The sequence below is a fragment of the Protopterus annectens genome, chromosome 3.part0, assembly GCF_019279795.1.
Source record: "Protopterus annectens isolate FY-2018-M chromosome 3.part0, PAN1.0, whole genome shotgun sequence".
Classification (NCBI taxonomy): Eukaryota; Metazoa; Chordata; order Ceratodontiformes; family Protopteridae; genus Protopterus; species Protopterus annectens.
In genome coordinates, this window is record NC_056731.1 from 1,519,832,714 (window position 1) to 1,519,855,868 (window position 23,155).

The 23,155-nt window shown below is 40.4% G+C and overlaps 1 protein-coding gene across 1 annotated transcript in view; it reads right to left on the reverse strand.

Moving 5' to 3' along the window:
* Nucleotides 1-12,070: 12,070 nt before the first annotated feature.
* The window catches only part of LOC122797103 (kinesin-like protein KIF20A), a 220,387-nt gene continuing 209,302 nt past the window's right edge, over nucleotides 12,071-23,155 (reverse strand). Inside the window, exons 7-8 of the mRNA XM_044065901.1 lie at nucleotides 13,132-13,243; nucleotides 12,071-12,144 (exon numbers count right to left, since the gene is read on the reverse strand). Of these exons, the coding sequence (XP_043921836.1) occupies nucleotides 12,071-12,144; nucleotides 13,132-13,243 (186 nt within the window). The remainder of the gene's footprint in view (nucleotides 12,145-13,131; nucleotides 13,244-23,155) is intronic.

Below are 23,155 nucleotides of genomic sequence, written 5' to 3' on the forward strand. Positions count from 1 at the left end.
GTATATATGGGCCTGTCTGACAGGATGTCGGCATTGTCAGTAAGGTACAGTTGGCCCTGACTCAGGACATATTTGAGTGTACATTACTATTTATGACATAGCTGAAGGACATGTCATGATTCTCAGTCTGGACTCCTTCTCAGCTACTGTTTACAAAACACCAACAAACCTGAGCACTAATCCCGGTTATACTCTTTTACACACTTAACACCCTACTGATCCTTTGTGATCAGGCTACAGAGTATGTCATCATAATATACTGGCATGTCCAGGGGTCGGTTTCGTGTGTACTCTCCAGTCCAGCTAATGAATATTGTGGTTATGACAATGTCACATCTGCCTCAAGTACACAGACAACCCTCTCCTCCTCCCAACACACTCCGATATATGTGAGAGATGCAACAATATTGACATACAGGAGGCTGAGCTCTCTCGACCCATGACTGGCATAGTCTATCAGGTGGTGAAGGTGACCACATATCAGTCTCATATACACCGATAGCGACAGCAATCAAACCACATTATCACACATGCTTGGAGGCTCTACATACACTCTGCCTAAGCAGCAGAGACCTCCAAAGCAGACACAAACAACTGCTACCCCACTACAATACCCACATATCACATAGTTCACAATGTCAGTGTGCCACACAGTCACTGCCCTTCGGGCTAAACAACACACCTGATACACTTGTAATAGGTGACACAATGTCAGACACACTGACGTCAGACTCACCAGGCCAAACAAGGGAAGTCACTGAGCTGTCTCTCAGGTGCCAGGATCCGCCACATAACACATGCACTCAGGTCACTCCAAAGCAAGTCCAGGACTGGCTCCATCATTGTCCATGCTGGTGCATACAACCTCAGACGTTCCTCCCTGGACCACATGACATGATACATAGAGGAACTCTCTGATCATGTAGCCCAGGCCAGTATGAACCTGACCTTGTCTAGCATCTTACACTCACCAAGTATGATGTCTCAGTATACCAACAAACTGATCACGTTCAACAGTTGGCTAACATATTGGTGTTATTCAAAGGGGATACAGTGTCTGTCAGCCTGGGTTGACATGCTCAAAATGCCACGTAGCTTCCCTATGGACAGCTTGCACCTGTCACCCTTGGACTTTTGAATGCTGGCTAAGGCACTTGCTGCCACCATGCTGCCTTATTTAAGCAGGGCTCAAAAGACAGACCCACCTCCATAGACATTACAGAGTACATGACCCTGAGGGTAATGCTGCTCAACACCAGATGTATTATCCTCAAATTGCGCACACTCCGGGATCACCTCAGTATGGAAAATAGCAATATCTGTGCACTAACAGACACATGGTTCAGGCTCCCACATGCACACCAGCACTACCAGGTTATATTTCGTACCATGCTTTCTGACCACATAACTCGTAATGGCCAACACAAATGGGGGGAGTATCCATATACATCACAGATACACATACCTCCGGGTTGGTAGCACTGCACAAACCATCACAGACCATACATATGCACCTAACATTGTGCAAATCTGCCTTTTGGTTTGTTGCCTGCTACAGACCACACTCACAAACTCAGCAACCACACTCGGCTTTCCGGGGAACACTGGACAATATGACTGTCTCCCCAAACACCATTATATTGGGTGACGTCAAATACCCACACATTGACTGGGGATAGTACTCAGGCCCCAACACCCTCGCCCAACAGTTGCTACTATTTGTAAACTCATATGCTATGGCACAAACAGTGACCACACCCATAAGAGGGGACAACATATTGGACATGATCACCAACATGTGGAATTCTCTGTTCCACACCTGCAATATACCCCTAATTGGTAAGGTCATAACATACTTTATCTCACTGGACACCCATCCTGGGTAATCTTGGTGAACTTCCCAAAAGCAAACGTCACACTTCTCCATACCACAGTGGTATCCTTCAGAGACCCTGGGTCAGAGGTAAGTATGGCTCAGACTGCTGAATCCTTTACATACACATTCTATAGACACCTAGTGGACTGCATGGATCGTGCTTATCCAAAATAACACCTGGACTCACTCCTCCAATGGCAGGGGACCTGTCTGGTAGACTCCGGCCATTAATACGCTATACAACAAAAGGAGGAAGCTACTACATGATAGAGCACAATCCCAGACAGGGAAGGCATCTGTGTTCTGTACTAGCAGACAGCTACAATCACTTGTGTATTTATGTCAGGCCCGTTTCTAATGGACAATTGCATCAGACACATCGGACACTCAAGGCCTTCTTCAGTTAATTCAGGTACCTGGCTGGACACTCATTGATACGCTGTGTGTTACTGCATACTGACTGAACATACCCTGAACCCACAGACATTGCCAACATCCTGGCAAACAGGTTCAGTGCAGATGTCTCCCCCCATCCACCCTAAGGAGGTACTGTCCATCCCAACACAGTGTAACCTCCCTGATATCACGAATAAACAGGTGTCTGGCCTGTGTCGTACACGGCCTTCATGACTGACGTAACCCACACATTATGTCACTGTTGGATATCAGAGTTACTGCAGGATTTGTACCCATGGAATGGCGTACAGCGATAGTGGTCCCGCTCCACTGAATACTGCCACAACAGACCACAGACAATATCGGCCTATAAGGCTAACTAGCCTGTTCTGCAAAGCTATGGAGCGTATTGTAATGGGACTCATACACATAGACATGGGAAACCTACAGACACTGGGTCCTACACATTACTGCATTGTTGTGGGCAGATCTTGCCTGTTGGACCCGTTTGTATTCTTTAAACAGTTACCAGGTCCATCAGTGTTGGGACGGTTATCCACACAACCTGCCTGGATGTTCCACAACACTTCAACACAATACCCCACTTGGCCATTATGTATAGGCTCACTGGCATCAATATAGACACATATCTCACACGATGGATTGCTACCTGGATCAGGGATAGCACCCACATGTCGTGTTGCAGGTGCCATGTCTGACTATACACCAGTTACACATGGCATCCCACAAGGCTCAGTCCTGGGACCTCTCTTGTTCAGTATATATTTGTGTAACGTACAGGCTATCACAGGAGGGATATGGCTGCCCATGTTCACAGATGACTGCAAACTGGGTGCCATAGTTAACTCTCCAGCTGGCAATGCATACTCACACAACGTCTCACAGAGATAGGATGACTGGTGCCTGAGCCATGGCCTACGGCTACATGCCCTTAGTTGCACAGTCATCCCCTTTGAGAATGACAACATGCCCACACATTACCACATAGGTAGTAATCCATTACATACAGTAGTAGTTGTTACGGGTTTGGGGACATGACCTGTTCGTACTCTCGCCTTTGACAAATCACATTGTCAAAGTGGTTAGACAGTACTTCTGCATAGCCCACCACATCCCACATGGATTCACATGTTGATCACGTGTGGTTAGTGCCCCTATACTCATCATGACCATGCTTGGTTACTGAGCCACATTTGGGCTGTACCTTACCTGACACCTGCAGCAACTGTAATGGCCACAAATGTTACTCATCAAGCAAATATAGGGACTCACACGGATGCCCTGCACAGTTCAGATACAGTAACTCCAGCTCTACTCAGTCACTTACCACCTACACGGATGTGTTGTGTGTCTGTAGTTTAAGGCAATATCTGACCCAGAATTAATGGACATGCTCCACCTCAAGATATCCAACTCCCTTGGAGCTACACACTCCAGGGACATATACCTCAGCACAGATGTTAATAGGACATGCTGGGGGGACAGATTATTATCCGAAAGGCTCCACTCGCTGCGGAGTGTATTCCCAGTTTTGCATAGGCAGAGCCTACACTGACCACCTACAGGTGACATCTTGACAAGTGGATGGGTGATTGTATGTTTATCCATGGGATATCTTCTGGGTCCCTGCTAGACAGAGGCACAATACACTAAATGTAAATGGGCTATCTTGTGTGACCTACTATTCACAGGCACAGTGTCCTGATTTGACTGGGTTGCAGAAGCCAAACACACTCTGGCTATGCTTGTACATGCCCTAGGGCAGATAGCCTAGTATCAACATCTGAACCTATGATAATGTTCATGATGCACGATGTTTATTGCTGATGCTGTTTGCAGGTTTTTATCATCTTTGCTTTCCCACTTTCTATGAACCGCTTGGGTATCTACAGAACATATTTGATTATGACAGGGTTCCACTACATTATATACGTGTCTGTTGTCATGCAAGTGTATACACAGGGCAGATTGCTGGATAGTGAGAGGTTCCTGGGTTAACACATGCAACTGCCTGATATGTGTGGCCCACTGCTGTACTCTAACATGGCTTAAGTGTGTGAGCATACATTTGTCTCATGTATTCAAGTGTGGGAGCATGCCCAGTGTGGCCTTTCAGTATGTTACTGTCTGAGGTCCACTACATTTGTTGATGTATGTGTACATGTCCAATATTAACATTTCTACTGTGTGTTGAAAGTCAGGTTCTATTCTTACTGCAGGACTCACTTTTGTGTCATAACTAGACAGGGATTATGCTGTGCCTGCAGGGTTTCCATGGAATACTTTGCATTGACTTATCAACATTTCTTCATACAGGCTAACCACTGAAATACTGTCATGGTTTAGTGGTTCAGTACTATGACTATAGTGCACAGTATCCTGGGTTCGAGGCCCATCACCGCTTATATTTTCATACTGAGCAGACAAGACTGCTTAAGAGCCTGTACAGCAACTATGAGCATGTTGGCTTTTGTTCAGCTATGCCCTACTTAAACCCAGCTTGTCCAACATTGCTCAATATTAACCATCATTGCTGGATGTTGGCCAATATTACTCAACATTGACCACATTTGTACTAGTTGGTGTGTGCGATTTTGTTTACATATACTACATGGTGGTAAATGCTGTTTAGCACTGCTTTATATTGCTTAACACATGGCAATCATCCCTCAGGTGTTGATGCAGGGCTGCCTATGTCGGATGCACATACTACACTCCCTATACATGTTTGAAAGCAGGTAGTGTCAATGTAGGAATCCCATTTACTATATGTGCAGGTCAGAGAGAGGTATTATTTCCAGAGTTCCTACTGAGCCAGTGTATGTGCTATGCGTTGCCTCTTTGCCAAGGCCAAAGCATACTGGGCACGCCTCCCTTCTGCCTACTGGGGCAGGCTCAGGTTGTTCCTCCTCCAGGTCACGCTCTGCCTGTGATGGCCTTGGCAATGGTGGGGGGCTGTTTGGCTCGGGCCTATGCTGGTCCTGCTGCAGCTGCTTTCGCAGAATCATATTATGTAGCATAGAACATACCATGACAATTTGGGTACATGTAGTTGGCAAGTGCTGCAAGGCTCCACCAGTTGTGTCCAGGCACCGTAACTGTGACTTGAGCAGCCCAAACACACGCTCGATTACATTTCATGTTTGTGTGTGTGCCTCATTATGGCGTTCCTGTTCAGGTGTGTGTGCGCATTTCTGATGGGTGTCATCAGCCACGGCTCCAATGCATAGCCAGCATCCCCCACTAGGTGTCCATGTGGGATGTCCCCATTGGCAAATGTCTGGTACAGCTGCATCAGATGCCAGATATGGGAATCATGGTAGCTTCCAGGACAGCCAGCACACACATTCAGTATTATGCCCTGGGCATCACACATGACCTGGCAGTTGATGGAGGGGAAGCCCTTGCGGTTGATGTAGACCCTACCCCACTCACCGGCTGGTGCTTTGATGTGTATGTGCATGCAGTCTATTGCACCCACTACCTCAGGGTATCCTGCTATTTGCTGGAAGAGACACCTATTGCTGGCCAATACCTCATGGGAATTGGGGAAGTATACATGATCACTGACATGTGCTGACATGGCATCCAGGAACTGGTGCAGTACCCTGGATGCTGATGCCTGTGATATCCCCATCATATCACCAGTTGGTCTCTGGAAGGTACCTGTTGCTAATATTCTTAGGCCAACACATACTTTAGTTTCCACTGGGATGGGTTCCCGTCTGTTGGTTCTGTGTGTGAGGCGAGGCCTGCACAGCTCAACAATTTGCTGCAAGAGGTCTCTTGTCCACTCTGTAGCGCTCCACTATCTTCAGCTCATGTAGCCCCTTGTAGGTTACCCTGGGCCTGTACACTCTTCTCAGTCTCCTCACTGTGGGTTGTCCAGCAGTATTTGCATTATCACCACCCTCAGCATGTTGCATATGTTGCCTTATAACAGCAATGGCAGCCCCTAACATTTTTTGGCTCAGTAAAGCTTTTTCAGTTTTCACTTCTATTAGCTTAGTGCAGTGTTGCAGTGTCTCGAGAGAAACATAATGGACTATTTGCAAGAGTTTTAAGTGTTGGGCTGGGCTAGTGTTCTGCCTGGGTAATTGCCCGACTCTGATTGTTTTCACCTGCTAGCTCTGCTAGTACTCCCTGGTAACTTCCCTACTATTTGGTGTGCTTCCTTTTTCCTTTCCGTTTCGTCAGTGGGGAGCGCCGCGCAAACACACGCACAGCTTATTCTTGTTAAAACGCACGCACACTGGCGCAAACGCGCTTACAACTGTTTACACAGCTTTACATATGCTTTCTCAAGCTTACACGCATGCACACACGCTAACATGTGCGCACACGGTCTTATTCGGGTTTACTGGCGGGCACACGCGTGCATGCATGCTCAGCAAGAAACTTTGGTGTTATCCACAGCATACACCTTCAATTTCTTGACTTTACCTAGCCTACCTGTTGGGACACCTCTTTCAATAATATGTAATTGTCAGCTGACACATGACACTCTGCTCCAATGAGCTTCACTCCTTACATACATACCCCCCTCGTGATGTCACCTATCTTCTACTCTGTTACTCCCCTTATCCTACTCCTACACTCCACTGACTGTGCTCATTTCCTATGTAAACGTGCGATTCACTATCCCAACTCTCATTTGCATAGGATTGCCTACTAATGCTTGGTTACATCTTTTAGACGGAGCTTCCCCCCTTAGCAACCTCTACTCATAGGGGCATAGGTTCATACTAGACTATCTGCCTAGGGCATTTATAAGCCTAGCCAGAGTGTGTTTGGCTTTCGCCACCCATTTTAAATTAATTTTGCTGTGCCCTTTTTCGAGGTTAGTATAATGTGCCTCTATCCAACAGTGACACAGAAGTGATACCCGGGGTAAACCTACAATCTCCCATCCACTCAAGATTCCTCTTGAAGAGAGGAAATGAGGGACTCTGCCTAACCTGGACTGGGATTTTATTCCAGAGTGAAGGGAGCTTCTGGGTTATGACTCTGTCCCTCCAGCATGTCCTATTTATTTCAGTGCTGAGGTTCAAGTCAGATTTGGATTTTCTGAGGTGCAGCATGTCCATTAATTCCAGGTTGGACATTGCTTTATACGTCAGGCACAGATCGCCTCTGAGCAGGCGGTATGCCACTGAGTAGAGCTGGAGTTTCTTTAACCGAGCAGCATATGGCATCTGTTTGAGCCCTTTGATCCTCTTGGTGAGGTACTTTTGGGGTCTTTCCAGTTGCTGCTGTTGTCTTCAGCCTGCCATTCACTTGCATTCTAAATTCATTTTAGCTATAAAAATGCACATTTGTGGATCTTAATTATTAATTTTTTGGCTTTTAGGGTGCAGCGCATTTGCGTGGCGCTGCGCTATGCTTAAACCCCGGAGATCGGGATGAAAAAAAAAAGTTATTTTATTTCTATTTTGCATCACTTCCCATTGCCAATGGCCGTATTTTTGGCCATTGGCATGCTTCCTCCTGTAAATGCATGCTTTTTTTGTAGCTGTCACGGCTTCGTTTTGCTATTTGCAGAACCGTACTCCATTATCAACTGAGTACATTTCTGCAAATAACACTACTCCTACTCTGACAGGTTCGGGTTTCCTGGATCGCAAATTTACCTCATTTGCATAGTTTTCACCTGCAATTGAGGTAACTTGCATATCCAAGCCCTGTCCGTGTAGGACTAGTTTGGAGAGCTCAGTTGCACACCCCTACTGGCTGTTCCTGGAACCCTCGGCAGACATGTTGGCTGCATGGAGTCTTACTCTACTCTTAGACTCCGTGCAAGCCTTCGTGAATCTGGCCCAGAGTTTATGCAAACTTGGATTATGTTATATTTAGGAACTGAAGTCTAGAAAAAGTGTTTGCCCACTGCAATTTTTTTTTCTTGCCATCTTGGAAGTATTGTCATTTTGAGACTGTGCCCTCCCCTGAGGGGTTTATTCAACTTTAGATTAGTTTCACTGTGAGTAGTAGTGTCATTTTGTCAACAGGAGATTAAACAAAAATATGTTCAGTAGAGAATACATAGTTTGGATGCTTGCCTAGATTTATGAAATCTAGATTGGCATCCATATCGTTACAGGTGAACAGTAGTGCATCTCCAACAAAACCCACATTGGAATACAGCTGACGGATTTGGTAGCCCACATATTGTAACAATGATATGGGGGGTAATTCATAAAGGTTAATGTGAGTTGTACTCTATGTAAGACTGGGTGGGGGAAAACACTAGCCACCAATGATAAATATCTGAGCAGCTCTTAAGCACTAGAGATTTGGGAGGGGGTGGGGACTAAACCTGGGATAGCAAATATAGCATGTTTAAAGGCAAACAATTGCAAAAAAATGCAAGTAGCCACTAGATACTAAACAGTGTCATAAACCTTACTACCTCTAGACACCAGGGATTTTATGAAATTGTACAGAACAAAAAAAAAAAAAAAAAAAAAGATTTAAACCATGCACCCTTGACACAAGAAACATCTGCATTAGCCTATTGCAATAAAAGGCTAGGGTAGCATTTTTTAATATATGGAGGATATTTGGAACAGGAAATGCTAGGCATCTCTCTCAACATCAAACAGCTTTTGCCCTGGCATCCATTCACTGAAGAACAGTAAATGTGAGAAACTTGAACACCTGACATTAAGTACAGACTTAAACGTTGGACATTAAAGTACGATTGTTCAGTAGTAGTCAGGAAGTCCTTCTACGTGGCACACCTTATCATAAAAGGGTTCTCATCCAGGAAAGAGGTCATTGTTCCCCTTTACTCGACACTCAGACCCATTATAGAGTACTCAACACTCAGACCCATTAGAGAGTACAATGCCCATTTTGGGATGTACCTCACAAGACATCTGCAGCAGCTGAAAGGCCACAGAAGTACCTCACAAAGAGGATTACTGGCCTCAAACAAATGCCGTACACTGACCACTCCAAAATACTCCAGCTTTACTCTGTAGCATATCGTCTACTCCAAGGTGATCACTGCCTAACATGTAAAGCTATGTCAAACCCAGAGCTGTTGGACATGCTACACCTAAAGAAATCCCAATCCCTCTGAGCTACACACTCTAGGGACCTAAACCATGTCACCACAATAAACAGGACATGCTAGAAGAATAGATTCCTGTCCCAGAGACTTCCCATACTCTGGAACAGGCTACCCATCTATGTCAAGCAAAGTTCTTCATTAGCACTGTTCAAGAAAAATCTTGATGAGTGGATGGGAAATAGGAACTACACCCCGGGGATCACTTGTGTCCCTGCTCGACAGTGGCACAGGAAAGTAACTTTCTTGGGTGGCGTAAGCCAGGGAATACTGTTGGCTAGGCTTACATAGGCCCTTGGGCCGATAGCCTAGTACCCACCTATGAACCCATGACTGTAATCATCCAGAAATTATTTGGGCAAGGGAAAAGGTGACATTGTGGATGTTTTTATAACAGGGACAGGTGGGGGGGGGGGGGTGACCATGAAATATGCAAATGTCTGCATAGGAGAGTGACTGCTGGGTGCATGTGCTCACATGATAATGAGGATTCATTAAAGCATCAGGTAGTGTTCAAAGGAAAATGACCTAACTGATGATTAGGCTTTTGCTCTCATTTGGAAGGGCAGGCTAAGGCTCATATAGGGATGAAAAGAAAAGTCCTCATAATGAGTTGTACAGCTCTTCAGCCAAGTGTAAGAAAAGTGGTACTCGCCCTGAAGAGAGCTAGGCAAATAAATCAAATGGCTGTGAATGACAGACTGATCAGAGGACAGGGACAGACTTTAGTGTAGTAACAATGTAAATGCAACTTTAAGTGTGGTGAGAATATTTCCACCAAGATATAGTAAAGCCATTTTGAAAGATAGGCCAAGACCTAGACAGCAGTATGAACTCAAGTCAGGTTTTGCTCTCCATTACCTCTTAATTCATAGCTATGCATTTACTACCTACCAGTATAATAAATGGATAAATAATCAAACCTCTTAAAGTAGTGGAAAAACATACTCCTGTACAGTGTACTAAATCAACTTAAGGTCTTTTATTTCACAACAAGCTGCATGTTCAACACATGCATCTTAAAAAACTTGGTTTTGCTCCTGAAGTATTCTTATGGGTGGAACCTTTGAAACAGATCCTGTGTGACACCTAGATATGACCAAATCTGACAGCATATAATGTGCACACTATCATTCAGAAGGCAAAACAATTCAAAGGCAACACATACAGATCAGAACCATTACAATTAGCATGAATGTCAGTAGAAGTACTAAAAAACACTAAACGCAACTATTTTGCATTTACATTCATGATTCGTATACTTATGGAGTCCTGATTTATAAAAAGTAAAATGATGCGGTCAGGTGCTAGCAGTATTAGTAACTTAGCAGAAGTCCTATCTGTGTAACAAAGCATGTTCATTTTTGGACATGTAATCCTAGCCTTTGGCTGCAGTTTATGGAAAGGGTTGGTTGAGTATAACTGCATATATGCTACTTGAAATGGGCACTAGTCAATTAATGGTGTGTATTCAGTGGGTCTCTTTCCAGCTTACCATCTTTTAAGTTCCCCACTTGTACATTACAGTTGCATATTATCTGTATTAGCTTAAGCCAGCATTTGCCTTAAGCAGTGGTTTATCCATGTTAAAAAAGTCTAAAAGAGAAGTCAGTTCCTATTTCCCAGTCCCAAAATCCTCAATTTATAATGTCAGTATGATTACAATATAGGATACAGTAGGAAAATAAAATGCCTTTCAGCAATATTGTAATGTACTTGTACTTAACTGGAGAATCCCTGCTATACCATTATGGTATTTATCTGCTCCTAGATGAATCAGTCACAAATGTTTTCTTTTTCCATACTAATTATTGTTTTTGTGCATTATTGTTGGATGCACTCATTTCTGGTTGCCTGGTCTGTTGGATCAGTAAGTGAATACTCAGGATTGCTCAGTAATGCCATACACTGCCTTTTTGACTAACTTCAGTGCATTTTATGAAATGGCCAGTAAGAATCCTCAGCTGTGATTAGTTAAAAAGGTACTGTGTTAGCCAGATGTCCCAGCATGACAACTTCAGAGCAGAAACAGCAATTTAAACTAAACTGACAAAACTTCCGCAGTAGGACTGGCCACTATAACCACACATCACCTAGCTTTAAGGTGAACAGTGCTTTACAGTTATGTTATCTGTGCTGTATTACTGTACAGCAGTCCAACGAATCTTTTTGTTTTATGTTCATGATTTCCAAGTTGAACAATATCCCAATTCCAAAAAAGTATAGCTGAATCAACTGTTTAGAAACTGCAGACCACCTTAATTAAGCTGATTTAAACACACTATTCAGTAAAAACTGGAAGAAAAAACTGTGTGTATTAAAGGCACATGGGATGTATGTAAATGACCCCTTAAGGGCATTAGGTGTTTCAGCTATATGGCAGTTATTGGCCTGAATTTGTCCAAAATAGACTTGAAAAGAAAAAAAAAAGTCATGGACATTCAGAACTGCCATATAGTTGAAACATCTAATGCCCTTAAGGGGTCATTTGCATACATCACATGTGCCTCTAATACAAGAGGTTAGAACCCACACAGGGGAACCTCTAGCTTGGCTAGATTTCTCATGTTTTTACAGATTTCTTTTGTCTGTGTGACCTTTTCTCTTATTGGTTAGTTGGGATATTTTTCAAACACCCTAATGGTTATAGACATCAACTGGGTATGAAACCCTGTGTTCCTAAAGGCTAGCCAAACATTCCACTTATGTTATACTTGTTCGGCTACAAGAAGGCTGAAACATGCCTGTCGACACCTAGGACTTTGAATTTGTCCACAATAGACTTAAGAAAAAAAAAGTCAAGAGTATTCAGAACTACCATATAGCGGAAACATCTGACATCCTTAAGGGGTCATTTGCATATATCCCATGTGCTTCTATAATACAGGAAGTTTAAGGAATCACACAGTAGAAACTCTAGCTTGGCTAGATTTTTTTCTTGTAGTTTTTACTGATTAGTTTATCAGTGTGACCTTTTTACTCATGGATTTAAAACACTAGTAAAGCATAATACAGCGCTGCTATTAGAAAGAAATGGCATTGTCCTGCTGGCAGTTAGACAAGTTTAAATATATAATATCAATGATGCTCGCTTGCAAAATCAGCACAAAAATCATACAAATGTACCCTCTTTGGTTTATTACCAACATTCTTTTTTTTTTTGTAAATATTCAGCAATAATTCACTTCATTGTCGCCTCATAGCAAGAAGTTGTCCCGTTTGATTCTCAGCTCAGCTAGAGCGCCTTCTGTGTGGAGGCATACGTGAATGGGGCGTGCCTTCGTTGAAGGTTGTGCATCAGGGCTAGTAACCCGGTACGTAAAAATCCACTACCAATCATTAGCGGACCGGAGTTCCGCTGTGGCGACCCCTAACCAGGAAAAGCCGAAAGACACGAGCGAGCATTGCATCAGGGCACATAGGAAGGTGTGTGTGTGTGTGTGTGTGTGTGTGTGTGTGTGTGTGTGTGTGTGTGTGTGTGTGTGTGTTATGTTAACTAGTATATAAAAGCATTCTACCTTTTGGTTCACAACTTGTGTAAGACACCTTCTCACCACTCTTTGTAACGCTTTTTGTTAATCATAGTTGCTTGGCCTTTAGCAAGACTTCTTCCACTGCACAGATGAAAGCATATTACCATCTCACACAAAGGATTCATATCAAGTGATACTTATGCTTGAATACAAATTACTTTCAAAAGTCAGATGACTAACAAAAATTCACATCAATTGCATTAGCATCTTCCAAGATCATCTTGACATTAAATTACCTGGCTGGTCTGAAACCAGAGTCGGGAAAGTGACGCAGGCATGAGATGCTGAATGTGTTAGGGTTTTCATATTCTTTTGGCTTGCCGATGGCTTCAAAGCTCGATCAGACTCCTGAGTAGGCAAAATTTAAAATGCATTATCAAATGCAAGACAACAGGAAGCAGTGCTACAGTTTATGTTGTGCTAAATAAGATTAAAAAACAGTGTTAAGACTTGGTTGCAACTTTAAAAGAAAAACTTCATATGTACTTTTGCTCATCTCATGATGTCAAGTCCAGAGACCAACATCATCAGGAAGTATTAAAGATTGAATTGCTGGTCTAAATAAAACAGATTGCGTAGGCCATAAAATCTTTAACCCAAAATACATAATGATGCATCAACAATTTAAGGAAGGAACTGCAGTCCCAGAATACAATTTGGAAAATAAACGGTATGCATTATGAAGCACTGGAAAACCAGCAACGAGATGTGATGAAAAGACTGTATTTAGAAACAGAGCAGGTTAACTAACCACGTAACCCGCCTGGATATACCATCTTATCATAGTTAAAAAGATATTTTTGTTTTCAAAGAGTACAATGACTAAATGACATTCTAAATACCACACAAGCAACTGACAAAGCAGTGCATGTGTGCGCACAAGCACAAAAAAAAATAATTTTGCAATGAACATCTAAGCAATAGGCATCATTTTTATCTTACGGCAAAATAAAAACAAAACTTCTGATACTAGAGGACTGCATTCTTAACTGAACAATCTATATAAAAAAAAAAGTTTAAGGTCACTTAAAGGACTTGCACTTTTGTTGTAGTTCTTAGGAGTTCATGCACTAAAAGCAGGGGTGGTACAATCCCGCTCAAATTTCTGTAAACATTTTTTGGTCAGAACAGCCACTATGAGCAGTTGATTTGAGTTGACTGTTGAGCTGATACTCTTACAAGCTACCAACTTCTAATACCATAAGCAATGAAATACAATAGCAACAAAAGGTTGTCTGTTCTCTTACATTTGCTGCTTCCCATCATCATGGATCGGATCCCCATTTTTTTTTTTGTTTCCTCCTCCATCTAGCCATTTCACATGGATTTAAGGAGCATGTGCAGCAGTTTTAAATCATGACATACCATTTAAGACTGCAGTACCATAAAGTTTTGATAACATCTGGATTTATTTTTAAATAACCAGTAAACTACTCTGTTTTGATTAGCCGTATAGTGCATTCATATTTATAATGCACAGCTTTCATGATGAACTGACCTCTATGCTGGCAGAACTGGTCATGCAGTCAGGCTGTTAACAGCTCACCAAGACTAAAAGCATTAGCAACAGCACACAAAATACATAAATATACTGAACTTGATAACCCAATCACACATAATGCTTAAAAGGCAATTCCACAAATGGTCTTTTCCCATAACAAAGTGCTCTCTCTTCACTTTAATGCATCCCCAAGACTACCATCTAAAAAGAAAAATGTATACTCCCACAGTTTTTCTACAGACCAGTAAAAACAGAAAAAAAAAACAGAAAAAGTAGTTGTCTTAAAACTGATGAGCTCAGTCATGATGATTTCCGAAAATCATGAAACCTTTCCAGCAACGACCTTTATTCAGACAAGTGATCCTCAGAAACAAAAAAAATCAAAAATACTTTACAGTGTTAAGCATGTCAGCTTCTATACACTTAGAAATAGTTGTAGAAAAATATGCATATTGCATTAGTTAGCCCAGCCAAAAGCAATTTTAAGTTAAAAGCCAGTCTTTTTATATGCATGTTCTACTTTTCTTAATACCCGTTTTAGGTAAAGTTTTCCTTAACTGACATTTAGCTCGAGCTAAATCAGTAGTAGTGTGTGGGGTGAGTACTCGCTGTTCGTAAATGCACTTTTGCGGCCCTGTTTATATTGTTTGCCTGGAATAGTCTGGTTTAAAATTAAATACCTAATTTTTTCCACACCAACTTCTAAAGTGTATAAAAACTTATGTTTAACATTGTGAAGTATTTCTGATTTCTTGTTAAGGAGGATCACTTCTCTGTGACGAATAAAAGTTGTTGCTTTGGAAAGGTTTCATGATTTTTGGAAATTATTGTGACTGAGCTCAATAACAAGGTTTTAAGACTACTAGTTTTTCTTGGGGGAGGGGGGGTTCTCCTCAACACTCGTGTTGGTGAAGCTGGAACTAGCCAGATTCCTGTGTTTGATCATTTTTTTTTTTAATTATATATTTTTTCTACAGACCTTAAGATGCTTAAATCTTACACTAAAAAATAATTCTTTCTTTCTTATTCTTTTTTCAATTTATTCAAAAAGAACAACAATACTAATTATACAATGATATTTTTGTAGATAGTTTTTAGGGTTCTTGCACACAGATCTGAAGTCTAAAAGGATGAAAGCAATCTTTAAGAATAGGTTATGAAAATAGAATTATGATTTTTACACTGGATTTTTTTTTACATGCAAAGTGTATATGTATATATTTTTTGATTGCCAAATGCTTTAAGGTTTTGATACCTCTCCAGCCATGTAGTATATTGTCTTGGATAAAACCACAGACTTAATAATCTACTTAATAATTTGGTTAAATAAGAGGTATCACATAATTATTAATTTTACTTAGAGTACATAAGGGTTATATTATTATGACAGCTACCAAGTAGGGCAGGACCAGCTCGAATGTCACACTAATGGGGGAAGAGATGTGAATTTAACATTTGTACCAATAACTTTTTTTTTACAGCACAATAAACCACTCCCTTGTCTGATAAAAAGTGTGCATATATGTATTTTATATATATATATATATATATATATATATATATATATATATATATATATATATATATATATATATATATATATATATATACATACACACACACACATACACACACATATATATTTAGAAAGCTTGTGAGGAAACAATTACTCTATTTTGTTTTACTTGGATCACTTGTCTGTGTACTTAAAGGAATTTCGACTGGAAGCAGACTGCCTAACCTGCTTGGATTACTTTCGAATACTTAGTAATTCTATACAATATTTTAAATTATATATTTTTATTATTTTTTTGACTTGACTAGTTTAAGTTTGCTACTTCTACTACCATTGGCTGATCTGATTAATATACAATGATTAACTAGATAAATATGGATTGAAAATCTTCCACACAGAGAAGTTTCTTACGCGGTTTTGCTTTTGGACCCACTATACTTGTTTAATGAGTTGGTTGAGACTTTGGGGATATCACGGAGATTACTTGTGTTTTGACAAGCAATTTTACAAACAAAGGGGTGTGGCTATGGGTTCTCCAACCACCCCATCTTTTGCCAATATTTTATTAGGGTGGTTGGAAATTGAAGTACTGAATTTAAAAGGACACATTCAAGGTGTGCTTCTACAAGCATTTGTGGATGATTTATTTGTTTGTCTTAGAAGGTGGTTAGGAGGATTGTCAAAATCTTTTGAAAGAACTTACTGAAATTTACAATGGGGGATGTTGGTCAAACTGTGAACTTCTTAGATGTAACTTTAATTTGGAATGAAAACCATATAGAATTTGACAGCAAAATAGAAAGGTAACTTATTACTTGCATTACAATAGCAACCACCCCTTATTTATGAAGAAAAATATGACCAGGGGACAATACATCAGGGCCAGCCAAATGAAAACTGATGATGCTATGTTGAATGAAGAATTTAACCTGATTACCAATTTATTTCTTAACAGGGGATATGAAGAAAGATTGAGGCAGTTGGAGGAAATAAAAGGAAAAGGGTATTCTAGTTTTCCTCCAATTTTAAGGTATCCCTTTATTAGTAGCAAAAGCAGCAATAGCAATGAGGATAGAAGGCTCGCCCTTAGTTTAGATATGACTACAGATGGTGACATCGACTCACTTAGGAGTAACTGGAAATTCTTACAAGGTAACAAAGAATTATTGATGTCCCCAAGTTTGTTTATACAAATATTTATAATTTAAAAAAATCTTTTAGAGAAAGAAAGCACAAAAATCATTGGTAATTTGAATTCTAACAAAGAAAACAGAATGTTCAAATGTGGACAATGCAACATGTGTAGTTGCATTCTTGAGGGATTTTTATTATGCTGAGTGATCCTGCCTACACCATTATATTAACCGAGACATTCAACTGTCAGACTAGTGGTTCATAGGTGTGTACTAGGCTAATGGCTCTGGGGCCTTTACAAGCCTAGCCATTGGATTACCCTGGCATGCCACCAGACCTTAGTTCCCAGTGCCTCTGTCGAGTAAGAGTCACTGGGGTTATCCCCGGTGTGATAATTTTTAATTTCCCATCCACTCAAGATTTCTGTTTAAGAGTGTTAGCAAGGTGCTCTGCTTGACATGTATGGGAAGTCTATTCCATAGAATAGGCAGTCTCTGGGTTAAGAGCCTGCCCCTCCAGTGCATTCTCTGTTGATTGCGGTAATGAGGTTGAGGTCTCTGGAGTGTGTGGTGCAGAGGGATTGGGATTTCTTTAGATGTAGCATTTCTAAGAGTGCTTTGTAAGTCAAGCAGAGATCTCCTCTAAGTAGGCGATATGAGACAGAATAGTTGGAGTTTTGAGTCTGTCCATATAGGACAAGTGTTTAAGGACTAGGATTCTCTTTGTGAGGTACTTTTGCGGCCTCTCCAGTTGTTGCAGATGTCTAGTGAGGTACATGCCAAATGGGGCACTGTACTCTATGATTGGCCTAATGAGGGAAGAGTAGAGGGAGACAATGACCTCTTTCTTCCTGGTTGCAAAACCCTTAGTAATGATTCTTCCTGGTTGCAAAACCCTTAGTAATGAGATGTGCAACATAGAAGGACTTTTACCACAGTGGCAACATGGCGATCAAAAAAGAGGCTGCTATCAACCTGTGTTCCCAGATCTCTTATAATGCCTTCTGTGTTCAGTGGACTACCATCAATGTGGTAATTCATGGGAACCGGGTTTTTCCCAAAGGGGATGACAACACAATTTTTGGCATTGAGCTTAAGGCCATGGATCGGACACCAGCCATTGGTCTCAGTGAGGCCATTCTGTAGGATGTCAACTTCGGTTGGGGAGTTAATAGATCCCAACTTGCAATCGTCTGTGAACTGTCAGCCAGAGTCCCTTCATGTTGGCCTGGACTTCAGAGAAGTAGATACCAAACAGGAGAAGACCCAGGACCGAACCCTGTGGGACTCCACTTGTGACTAGTCAGCAGTCTGACTTGGAGTCAGAACCCACAATGTGAAAGTAGCTGTGAGCCAGTTTGCAACCCACCTAGTGATATAGGGGTTGATGCCTAGCTCAGTGTTGTATATATTGGTGTTGCGTTCAGGATGCCCAATGTTTTATATCGAGATGATCACCAGATGATTATTAGAACGTGTCAAGGAACATCAATATTATATCAGGAAAAAGGACACAAAAAAGTGCTTTGTACAAGCACACCTTGAGATGTACCAATTTTAAAAAGTTTTTTTTTTTTCTGTTATTGATCAGGGGCACATGGATTTAAGAGGGGGAGATTTAAAATCTTATTTGGAGCAAAAAAAAAAACCTCATGGCAGATTAAGTTAAGATACAATAGGAGCCCTTGGCTTAATGATGCTGTAAACCTAAAGTGTTTAAGGAGTAGGAGAGTTTGTTAAAAACTTTAGATAGGTTTTAATGGTTTTGTTAAATTGAACTATTGATTGTTACTGGGTGCAGTATTTAAATTGAGTGTTTCTTAGTTGAATTTGTATTCTGATTAAGTCTTTTTTGATGAAAGTGGCCAATAGAGTGGACGCTAATATGGTGTGGATTTCTCTGAACAAGCCATTCCAGGTTTTTTGCTATTTTAGTTGAGATTTCCTCAGACTGTGGTTCTATTTGTGGTTTAACTGGGGGCATGTATCAAAATGTCCTAAACTCCCTATAAAATGCACCTCTCCATCTCCATAACTCTATTGAATATTTGGCTATCTCCATTATTAATAATAAATTCTGAACTTGCAAATATACATAAAGTTCAAAACCAAGAGGTCAAAAACCATATCTCCATAATGTTTTCAGTTCATAACAGCTGTATCACTACTTCAAATACATGCAATGGCTTTAATAGCTTTGTGAAAACATTTTCTTACATTGTCTATGCTTTTAATACTAACATGCATATCCTCTATTAGACGTGTTAACATTTTATTCTCTCCTAAATCCATACACTCAGAGCAGAGTGGCCTAGTGGGTTAATGCATTATGCCTTTTATACCCTCTAAACATTAACCAGCACACGAATGTCATCCATATACACTAAACTTAAAACTACAATCTTTAACATTTAATATCACAAAGCAACTTCTCACTACTAAAATGAAGACACGAAAATCATACAACTTTTACTTAGTGACTCTGTTCAACAAAACCCCTCACCAGTACCATACTCTGCCTACTCTTATGCAATTGCCAGCTTTTATACGGTTAACTTCAAAATCTAAATTTCCCATTTTCTAATCAAAACTGCTCCTGGACATCTTCCCGGATTGCAATGGAACACAGAACTGCCTGAGTTGTTCTTCCTCTCCTTTTCACAAAGTATTATTCAACACAGTTATGAAGTCAATGTTACATTGACCACTTACACAAGTATTACTATAATGAGTAAAAAAATACAATTTAACAAAATACTTGGTTAATTTGAAATGAATACATAAAAATGGAAATAGTCTTCCAATTTTCTAAACAGTCAGCGTTTACTTAATGGATTTTATATCCTCTGCAACTAAAACCATTTTTTCTTTAAGGACTAACAACCTAAAAGTTTAAAAATCAACCAGTTTGTAGCACCATGTGCTCTTTTTGCCTCTTAAGGGGCAAATGATACAACCGTTTCATAAGTCCCCAACATTTACCCACAATCTCCAAAGTCCCAGTTAGTATCTAACAATTCTTTCAACTACATCATTATTACTTACTAAGTCAACACAAGAATGGAGAAAAGATTTTGCCAATAGGAATGTCTGCAATTAGAGATACAGAAAATAGGCAAGTGGGGGCTGGAATTTACTGGAGAAACTGGCAAGGAACCAAGGTATTGAGGAGCAAATAGTAATAGAATAAGAAGAAGTCAAGAAGAAGTTTGGACTACAGAATACAGACTGCCTTCCTTATCAAGGACTGGTATCCGAGTATAGGCAAAGAGAAAAAGGGATAGGGAAATCTTAAGTGAAAAACTCCACCAAAGCAGATCTTGCAATGAATCTAGAACAGAAGCTATTGTTAAAAAGGGATAATTTAGTAGGTCATTTAAAATACTATACAATAACAATAGGAATCAGAGGATATTAGAAGAAATGGGAAAAGACTGGATATGCAATTCAAAGAAACAATGGCAGGACATTTGTATAGCTCCCAACTATGCAAAAAGGTCTAAGATTTAGGATTTTTGCTTGCGTTTGCATTGGTATTTTTATACCCCAAGTAGATGCCAGTTTTCTCAGGTAGGTGGCAAATATTAGAGATGTGATGGGACAGAAAGAAGTAACTGGAAACATGTTTTGGGAGTGTAATGAGTTAGCAGACTTTAAACAATTCCATACACACCACTCAGTCACAACACTGTCAGAAATACTGGGTGAGCAAATGGGTGTAACTAAGGAAATATATTTGAGCTGGGATACAGGATCTGAATTACCTAGACATAAGGCAGTGTTAAGTTTAATACTTGCGGCTGTCAAAAAGCCATTACTAGAAAATGGAAATAAAAGTATAAACCAACTGTATTTAAAGTATTGAATATTGATTGTATCAGCACTAAAAGAACTGAAAATGGAATCCTTAGAAAATGGTAGGACCAAATAACATAACAAAAAATGGAAATTGCCGTAACAATACATGCAAAATAATGTTTTGAAAGAGTGGTGAAGTCAAGAATTTATCAAGTTATGTAATGTTGAACTGACTGCATATACAAAAAATATGCGAGATATAATGCTTGCAACAGGGCATATGTTAAAATTTGTTTTCTTTTATATAAATGTATGCTTGCCTACGTCTTGTCTGACAATTCAATTAAAAGAATTGCTTGTAAATATTTATCTTGCAGGTTCAAAATCAGTAGAAGAAATACATATACGTTAGTTTTCAAAAAGGCTTAAAGCCACTTCATATTAATGATTAAATATTGCTCTGTACATTCAAGCAATTAAACAATTACAGCAGGCAACATTAAGTCGTGTGTACTAAAATCCTAAGTCCCTGCATCAATGCTCCATACTATCTTCTAGAGCAAAGGGCTGTTCTGTCTAGTTTTCCAATGGTTATCTGGAAAAAAAATTCTTAACACTTCATATTTGGGCTTTATTTTGCTCCATGGCTTTTATTCTCTGCTACTTTACTACTAGACTGATGAGCATTATTCTCTTCTGCTGTCTCCCTTGGTTCAGGAATGTCTTTCAGTGTTGTGCCACATGCTTTTTTTAAGCCCATTCCGCTAGTAACAGTGTGATATCTGAAAATCCTCTATTAGTTCATCTTTCCTCCTGCTGTATTATATAAAAAAAAAGAGGCAGATTTGGTTTCCAGTAACTCTGCACAGGTCTATCATCTCCTACTCAAGGTCTCAATCGCCACATACTTCTCAAATTTGTAAAATGTAACCAACATCTCTGTAGTTGCTTCCCAAATTTCACAAATACCCCCTTCATTTGTACCCCCACATTGCTGTATAGAACCATTTACACATTTTATGGATGTGCAGGTCCTGGTCCCACACTGTTCCATTCTGGTCAGACTCCTTGCTATCAAGCAAGAATTCCACCATCATTCTTCTTCCCACTATACTTTTCACCTATAGCCATACAACTTCCAATTTCCATGACGTCCTTGTTTATTAACCCCGCTTTCCAACTACCTTCCAAATATCCGACTTTTTGCTCATACCCCACTTACACCAAAATTTCCATCCTATCCATAAATATTTTTGCCAATAAATATATCAGACAAATGCCTCCCTTTATTAAATAAAATGTCTGTTAGTAAACTGTTTAGACTGCTAACCACAATCCAACAGAATCTTAGCCTATTTAATAGTTATACTGGCCTCACTGGCCATATCAAGGCTAGACACTTAATGGTGTAATAATTGGCTCTAGCTGACATGGTCATAATAGTTGCCAAAAATGGGCAAGGATATTTGCAAGCAATAAGTGGGTTGAGGACCTAGTCTACTGCTATCTATGCTAAGAACACATGCTAATGGTGGGAGGAGTTTGTGTGCCTCTGTTGGTCAGTGTATCTGCCATAAAACCCAGCAGTCCTGGGTCAGTAAGCTACTACGTGGCTGGTGTCCAGTTGCCCAGCATTGGTTACCTAAATTAGCTCTGTGTAAAGCTGTACATAAAACTAATAAAACTGCTAAAAATAATAGGATCACTGACAGAATGTAGCTTGAAAATGGATGGCATGAAGATAAAGAGGAGACTGGACATCCTTTGTATCCAGGTGAAATGGCAGTGTAGCAAAACCACTTGATTTGGGATCTGGAGTCTACTTTTCAGTAGAGAACAGACTAGAAGTAGTGTTAGAACTATGGCAAGTCTCTTCTGACAACAATGAAGGATGTTATCAAATTTAGTGATGGACTCTAGCAATAGCAATCTGACTCTAGTGTAAAGACAGGCCAGTGTGCCCACAGCAGAGCTGTGATAGGCAGGAAAATAATTAATTGGGCAGCAACAAGACCTACTAAACTAAAGCAGGACATGAATGCTCAAACCTGGGACAGACCAAACAGGATAAGACTGCTTGGGTTCAAATGGGTGGGTCAACAGAAATAAAAAGAGAGGCCATACTAGACTTTGGTCTGACAAATCATTTGATCGTGACTAACACATGGTTCAGTAACAGACCATCATGAGCTTGCATAAATAACAGACCATCATGAGCTTGCATACAAGGGTTCTAGCACCTCAAGGAATATGGAGGGAATACTTCCAGCTGCTTAAAAATGAAGAAATATCTTCACAGAATCTGTTCTGCT